Source organism: Eulemur rufifrons, chromosome 2 (assembly GCF_041146395.1).
Source record: "Eulemur rufifrons isolate Redbay chromosome 2, OSU_ERuf_1, whole genome shotgun sequence".
NCBI lineage: Eukaryota > Metazoa > Chordata > Mammalia > Primates > Lemuridae > Eulemur > Eulemur rufifrons.
In genome coordinates, this window is record NC_090984.1 from 101,500,086 (window position 1) to 101,508,348 (window position 8,263).

The 8,263-nt window shown below is 42.2% G+C and overlaps 1 protein-coding gene across 1 annotated transcript; it reads left to right on the forward strand.

The window, feature by feature from the left end:
- Window positions 1-770: 770 nt before the first annotated feature.
- Window positions 771-7,042, forward strand: ZC2HC1C (zinc finger C2HC-type containing 1C). Its single transcript, XM_069465131.1, has 2 exons — window positions 771-2,105; window positions 6,779-7,042. The coding sequence occupies exons 1-2, from the start codon at window positions 771-773 to the stop codon at window positions 7,040-7,042; spliced, it is 1,599 nt and encodes a 532-aa protein (XP_069321232.1).
- Window positions 7,043-8,263: the final 1,221 nt, after the last annotated feature.

The following is an 8,263-nucleotide window of genomic DNA, read 5'->3' on the forward strand; positions in this document are numbered from 1 at the left end:
CAGGGAACCCTTCAGTTTACAGTTTACAGAAACTGGGGCCAACAAGGGGAAGTTGCTTGTCCTGTGTCACAGGCCTAAAAACTGACTTTCAATCCAATACTCTTTCCACCTACTAAAGAGTATACTATGTATGGCAGAGCCTGGTACTGGTGGAAAGCTAGGTGGCAGGAACACCTTTATCACCTTCATTTTTCTATCCTCAGGGCCTGAGACAATATCTGGCACATAATAATCACTCACCAAATGCTTACTGAACAAAAAGCTCTGGGCCGGGTGTGATGGCTCACGCCTGTAATCCTAGCATTCTGGGAGGCCGAGGCGGGAGGATCATTTGAGCTCCGAGTTTGAGACCAGCCTGAGCAAGAGCAAGACTGCCATCTCTGCTTAAGAAAAAATAGAAAGAAATTAACTGGACAGCTAAAAATATATAGAAAAAATTAGCCGGGCATGGTGGCACATGCCTGTAGTCCCAGTGATTTGGGAGGCTGAGGCAGGAGGATTGCTTGAGCCCAGGAGCCTGAGGTTGCTGTGAGCTAGGCTGACGCCACGGCACTCTAGCCAGGGCAAAAGAGTGAGACTCTGTCTCAAAAAAAAAAAAAAAAAAAAGCAGCTCTGGCACATCGAGCACCATTGTCCATAGAAAGGTTTAAGGGAAATGTGGGCAGGGCAAATGTAGAAACAGTTTACTTTAGCAGCCGAGGGTGAACCTCAGGCAAACTCTTCATGTGTATCTGGTTTAAATCTCCCCTAGGCTTCAGTCTAGGCCCTGAATGGCTGGCCTCCAGTTGGCGCCACATCTGTCAGTGAGTGTTATGCTCCCACATGATAAAGCAGAAGCTCCAGGGCTCCACTCAGCAAAGCAAGGCCCTTACGAACAAGGTGACTCTTCCCAGCAGTCATCAGTGGGGCACCTGAGGAACAATTTCCAGCAGAAGCTTTTGAGCAACAAAGAGCCAATGCTGGATAATGTCTACGCTCACTCAAAGTGGAACGCCTGCACTAAAGCCCGGAGCTACTCCCATCCCCACTATGCAGGACTCAGCCACCAAGATTCAGGAAATGATCCCCAGGGCCAAGGGAAGGGTTTGTTTCACTCATCAGTCGCTCAATCCCGGTATCCCAAAGCAAATAACCAGGACTTTATTCCCTTTACAAAGAAACGAGTTGGGGTGGACCGGGCCTACCCACTGAAACCTGTGGTCCACTGGAAGTCTGGCAGTATAGGTGAGGCTGGCACCGATGGGGACCAGAATGTCAACCCAAGATCCCCAGAGCCAAGAGAGTTTTCATACAGCAACTTTGGTTTGAGGAACCGGACAAATTCATCTGTGGCTGATACTGTTCTTGCTGCCATGAAGGGGGAGAAGGTCATGGCAAACTTGGACAGGACCAAGTGGATGCAGATCCAAAGACTAAAAGCTGCAGGGGACAACTTAGAGGAGGAAATCCGAAGAAAGGAGATTCTCCTGAGGGAAAAGCTGAAGAGGACAGAGGAGGAACTGAGAAGGATACAGAAGGAAAAGGAACAGGCTGAGGAAAATGAAAACAGAGAGCTACAGAGAATGATACTCCTCAGGGGGAGAGTTAAAGGTAGTAACAGCAACACCATGTACAAACCTATCTTCTCCCCAGAATTTGGGTCTAAGGAGGTGCTCAGTAGAGACAAGAGAGAGGATGAAACTTGGAGACGGTCTCAAGAAAATTCTAGCCCTTTCCAGTTCTATGATTACGGAATCCAGAGTCTCAAAAGGGAAAAGCTGGCGACAAGCTATAACAAAATCCAAGATGGAGTCTCAGAGCCATCAACGGAGAAGTTTTCTCAGCCTTCAGAAGCACCAGGCAGTACTGTGCAGGGATATACCAGAAATTCTAGCCTGTCCAGGGCACCAGACTCCTCAGGGTCCAGTGGCTCTGCTGAAGAGCCTGAACTGGGCAAGTGCAGCCACTGTGGACGCAAGTTTCTCTTGCTCAGGCTGGAGAGACACTCCAACATCTGCAGCAGGATGCAGGGTTCTAAGAGGAAAGTGTTTGATTCTTCCAGGGCCCGGGCTAAAGGCACAGAACTAGAGCAGTACTTGAACTGGAAGGGGCCAGCTTCAGTCAAGGTAACAAAAGCCTTATTGGATTTGACTTTGTGTGGGGAATCACTGGAAGGGTCTGTTATGTTCACACCAGTTTTCTTTAGGGAAAATTCATGTGTCATGTAGGAAGAAAGTGAAAATTACATTTCTTGATTACTACTGTGTGCCACTCACTGTGATGGGAGCTTTTCATGTGATCCTCACCACTCTGAGGATTTCATTCTCTCTCATCAGATAGGTTAAGTAACTCACCTGAGGTCACAAACAACTTGAAGCAGCAGGGTCACCATATAAATCTTGGTTGGAATGACTCCAAAATCTAAATTTAAAATACATGTCCTTTTGATTAGAAAAGTAATACACGTTTACTGTGGAAAATTTTAAAGACACAATCTAAAGAAAAAAATTATGCAGCATTTCATCATCTGGAGTAAACTCCTTGCTCTTTGCAACATACTCTGCCACCTCCCAAGTTAGGATCTGTTATCACTCCTTTAACTGTCTCTGCCCTTTCAAGATTAGCTCAGTTTTGATATCCTTCTTAGTAAATATTAATACACGCAACACAACTAAGTTTGGAATTCTTTTTCTCCCCAATTAGAGTGTAAACACCTTGAAAGTAAAGGACTTTGTTTTTTGGCTATCTGTCAAAACATTCTTCCCTTTAGAAAAACATGGTTGTAAAAAGTAAGGATTTCAAGACACTTACGTGATAAGTTTACTTCATAGGCACATTTGGACAGATCTGGAGAAGACTGTCTCATAAATAGTCTGCCAAGGTTATGCCACTTGGTTTATAAAAGGAGTGTTTCTCAAAGTGTGGCATGCTGACAAACACTTTATTTTAGTATTTTTGGAGTGTATTAGAAAAATATAACAACATATTAAGCCCTTGATTTCCAGGGATCATGAATTTAAAGAAAAATGTTAAACGATTAATAGTAAAGGGGATAAAGTGAAAGTGATATGCAAATGATCACAGTTTGGGAAAGCCAAACTTTAAAATCATAGACCATATGATCTCAAAGGCCCCCAGCTAGCTCTAATATTGTAGAAAAGTAAGAGAGTGGCATTCTGTTTTCATTTCTTTCCAACCCTTTCTCTGCTGTGCTGGCACCTCTTGTCCATCAGGACTTTATGTGTGTCTTTGCTGGGGCCTTAAAAACTCGCATTTATGTGATGGCTGTTAGAAGTTGTTTACAATTAGAGTTCTTTCTTTCAGTACAATTTGGGAGATCACCACAAGAACGTTTCTTCTGTGTTGAGAGACAATCTCCCTGAAATCTAGTTTCCAAAAAGAAGTTAACATTTTGCTCTTGCAGATAATGATATGATGGCCAGTTACTGTTCTTTCCTGTTCTCTTTCTGGTCTACCCAATAATCCACTGGGGAGTCACTCTGTCCCACTATAGTGATTTATTTTTGGCCAGAACCTAAGAGAATCATGTGTTTCTTAAATTCCTAAGTTCAGTAGCTGTGAAGCAAAAGAATTGGGCTCCTGAGATCAGATGCCCCAGCTTTGTGGAAACTAGTTTGGGGGAATGTGTGGCATTGAGGACAAGGCAGAAGGGACCTGGATTGAGATGCGCCGCCCTCCAGGATTCTCAACTCTTTTCCACAGCTCTGAGCCTTTGAAAACTGAGTGGTTGTATCTTCCTGTCATTCCTCTGGTGTACTCACAAGAATAGGTGATCTTTCTGGTATCTTTTAATCTTTACATAACTTCCAGCAGACTTAGACCTCTTGTCTCTTTACCGGACTTTCAAGGATAGGAACACATCTGTGTGCTTTGTGCTTAGTGTTACTTGAATAAAATTTCAATATGCTGAAGAATTAAAGTATAGGTAGGTATCGTACACTTGAGGAACTTTCCCCTAATTGAATTCTTTTAAAGGTTCCTGGAGACCACCTCTAACACTGACTCTTGCCCCCTTGTCTGTTTCAGGAAGAGTCTCTGCTGATGGATCCTTCCTTTTCCTTTGATAATATCTCTTCCTATTATTCCTCATCAGTGATGTCAGATTACCAAGGCCTATTTTTCTTCTTTTAAAAATTTGTTTTAACGACACCAATTGGATATCAGACTGAGGTGGGGGGTGGGGGAGGGGTGGGGGTATGCCTACACAATGAGTGCATTGCGCACCGTTTGGGGAGTGGTAACGCTTGAAGGTGCTGACTCGAGAAGGGGAGGGTGGGGAAGGGAGGGATATATACCTACATGATGGGTGCAACGCGCACTACCTGGGGAACAGACACGCCTGGAGCTCTGACTTGGGGGGAAAGGCGGTACAGGAGCAACATATGTAACCTGCAATTCTGTATCCCCCATAACAAGATGAAATTAAAAAAAAAAAAATTTGTTTTACTTTAAATAGCATTTGCATGCATTTGAGAAAAGCATGTTGTACCCAAGTGACCTGTAATGCAGGTCAGCAGGATCCTGCCTTATCCCTCTCCATCCCTGAATCCAGTCCCCAGAGGCAGCCTTCAGTTGTTAGATGATTCTTCTGGCATGCATTCCCATATTTCCAAATAATATGCTTATTTTCTTGATTTATCAATTTGCCATGTTATCTGGTGACTTCGGTGAAAATCTCTTCCATAGCCTCTCTCCCCTACTTTTTTCCTTCCCTTATCTTTCCACTGTAGTTGAATCAAAATTTTAGGTTAAATCAGGAGTCAGCTTTTACATTATAATAATGACCATGTAAATTTTGTTCAGTCATGAGTAAATACATTCTGCCCCTGCCTGCACGTACCTGGAGTTAATCATTGACTTATGTTTTCATTTCCTTCATTTTCCACATACCTGTCTCTAATTTTCTTCCCCTAAATGATCCATCTGATGTCAGACACCTGCTAATGTTTTTGTAAATGCTCAGACACCTGTCATAATCTATCAGTTTGATTTTTTAATTCTGGAAACTTCCCTTCCATCACTCTTTTCCCTCCTGCTCCAGGCCAGACTGGTTATTCTCTGGGCCTGATGCAGACCCGTTGTCCTGGGACTTCTCTTTGCTTCTCTTCTGTGTTGGGTCCTCTGTTTCCAGCATCTTGTGTTTCCTTTTTCTTGCATTACTCCTTGCTTTGCTGAAGCTTACTAAGAAAGGTGCACAGCAGGTACATTTTTTGTCTTGGAACGAATGAAAATGTCTATATAAGAGCCTCCTATTTGGTGATTGTAGGTGGAAGATAATTTTGATAGACCTTTTAAGGCATTTTTCTCTAGCTTTTAGCATCCAGTGTTATTGCTGAGAAATCTAATGTCATTTTTATTCCTGTTCATAATATGAAACCTGTTTTTTTTCTTTTCCTAAAAGCTTACAGAATTCTCTATTCTAAAATTCTGAAATTTTGTAGTGATTGTGCTGGATATTTGGTAAGCCATTTTGGTCTCAAGACATGTGAACTTTAATTCTAGGAATGTTAGTTGTATTATTTCTTTAAAATTTTCTCCTCATGTTTTCTGTTCTTTTTGGAACTCCTACTGGTCACATGTTGGACTTGGATTGACTTTCTAATTTTTTAATCTTTTCTACTTTCCATCTTGATCTTTTTTTCCCATTCTGAGAAATTTCCTTGACATTATTTTGCAACATTTCTATTTAATTTTAATTTATAATCATCCTGGTTCCCTGGTTGTTTCTTTTTCATAATATACTTTTCTTGTTTTATGGACACAATCTCTTCTAACACTCATTTTGTTGATATTATGTTTTTTTTTTAATTTCAGGAAATTATGGGAGTACAAACATTTTGGTTACTTGTTATGACTTTGCCATATCCCAACGATGATTTGAGATGTTATGGTTTTTTTGTATTAAAAAATGTTTTCTTCTGCTACCTGCCTTGTTGCTGCTTCCTGAGTTTTTGTTTGTGGATTTTTTTGGATCTTTTCCTTGTTAGTGCTTTCATCGGATATCTTGTGGCTCTTGTCTGTCCATTCATAGTTAAGTTTAAATGGGGCTTGTTGACTAAGGGACTTCATATTAAGGCTATAAAATAGCCTTTTAATTCGGGTCTCCCAAGGTCAGTGTCTGAAGGCTTTTCTCTGGACTGCTCGGTGCATCTAGGAACCTTCTCTTTCCTTGGAGGATGTCAATGTGCTTGGTACTCTGGGAGCTAAGGAGGCTAACAGTTCTATAATTTGGTATGTACACTGGGATTTAATCCCATTTTCAGCCCCAAGATTAACCCAGTTCTCTCCCAGTTCTGGAGTTCTTGAGTCTGAAACCTGTCTGGTTCAATTTCTCCAGACAATAAACTCCTATTCTCCTGTGAGGGTGCCGGGGGTGTTGGACACTTGGATGTGAAGGTGTTAGAGGAGCTGTGGGGTCTAGCTTGTTTTCAGCCCTGAAACTACCCGCTTTTCACTGCCTGGCTTATTTTCTTGATTTATCAATTTCCCACATTACCTGGTGACTTCCTTTTATGGAAGCTGTGGGTGAAAATCTCTTTCATACCCCCCTTCAGCTTTTCTAAGCACTGAGCCTCTCAGGGTTCCAATGGGAAAATGGCTTGCCTTGCAGTAGTGTCCCCCTTTGCAGGCCAGTCACTTATCACTGTTGCTCCTTTCCTGTTCTTTGACCTTGCAGATTAACACCCTCTTTATTTCTTTACTGTCATTCTAATGGAGACTTCAGAAGGAGATGAGATAAATGCCAAGTTGAATGATCAATCTCCCTTTTATATTATAGGCTGAACCTCCTCAGAAGAGCAACTGGAGGCAGAAGCATGAATCTTTTATCCGTACCCTCCGCCAGGCTCGAGAGGTCCAGCAGGTAATTGCCAAAGGTGGAAACCCCTCAGACTTGCCTCCCATCCTGCCTGCAGAAAATCCAGACTATCTTCAGTGCCCTCACTGTAGCCGCCACTTTGCTCCCAAGGTGGCTGAGCGACACATTCCCAAGTGTAAGACCATCAAGAACCGTCCTCCACCTCCAAGGAAGCATTACAGTTGAGCACAGGACAACAGTGGAAACCTGCTCAGATAGTTCAAGCTCTGCTGCTTCTCTTCAGCCGTAAATGAGAGTAGAATTTGATGCAAAGCAGAAAAAAACAAAATTTTAACATCCCTCAGATTTGCCTGCAAGCTAAAATCAGTGAGGAGAAAGCCACTGCTAAGCAGCAGGAGGCAGAAGCCCCAGCTTCCCACTAAATTACAACCTCCAGCTGGTATGCCTTATGTTACTGCCCTCAGAATTGATGGGTGAAGACACTGAAGAGTACTGAGCAGGCTACATTAAAGCTCTTTTCTCTCAAGCCCGACTTGTGGTTTTTGCTAGTGAAGTGCTTGCATTTGGTTGTGCCTTCAGGCCACTGCATGTATGTTCGTGGTTCCTGTTAACTCTTCTGACTCTTGCATGAAGTTGGAGTTCTTAGGATGAGTTGGTGTCAGAGGAACATGGTCACCCAGATGGTAATTCTTATAAAAGATAATAAGATTTTGCTGTAAGGCATTATTAATGGAAATCTACCCCTGGCCTCCCTGATGCATGGTCCGGGCCAAAAGCCAAAAATAGTAGGTAAGGTTTAGGCACCAGTGCCTCCTAAACCTTCCCTATGGTGTGCTGTGTAATAAAGGAAACATCTTTATGTACTTTACAGGGCAGGGAAGGGGGAAAGCACATTATACTTGTTTCTCTACTTGTTTTCTAATGGGTTTCACATGTTAAAGAAAGAAACATCAGTTTCAGCTGTTACTAGCAGTCTGCTTTCAAATCAAGTTGGTTTAATGATTTTTGAAATCAGGCAGCAAAATCTACCATCAAAGCAAGCTGGGACATTACAAGTGTCACATGTTCCTGCCAATTATAGCATAGCCGATTTCTATTTGAGAAAGTAAACTTTGAAGGGAAAGGGACTGAATCTTTTATATTTTCTCTGTGTAGAATAGAGCTCAGCACAAATTAGGCCCTCAATTAATGGGTTTTGGAGATTTAAAGTTAAATAAAAAGATGAGTGAGCCTTAGACTTGTGAAATGAGAAAACTAGTAAGTTAATGTCTGAGAGTTCCCATCAGTTCAGATAGGAAAGAAGCTAGCATAACAGATCTGAAATCCTACTAGGATTACTGTCCTGAGAGCACCACTCATATTATTAGTTTAAAATCCTGGACAAAAACCACTCACTTGAGCTGGGCAAAGGAGACTGGGCAGACAACAAAACCATATTTTACTGAA

What these genes read in the sequence shown, in the direction of transcription:
- ZC2HC1C (XM_069465131.1), top strand. Translation starts at nt 771, where the DNA reads ATGGCTGGCCTCCAGTTGGCGCCACATCTGTCAGTGAGTGTTATGCTC. An exon ending in AGGGGCCAGCTTCAGTCAAG is followed by an intron (nt 2,106 to 6,778) that starts GTAACAAAAGCC and finishes TTTATATTATAG; the next exon opens with GCTGAACCTCCTCAGAAGAG.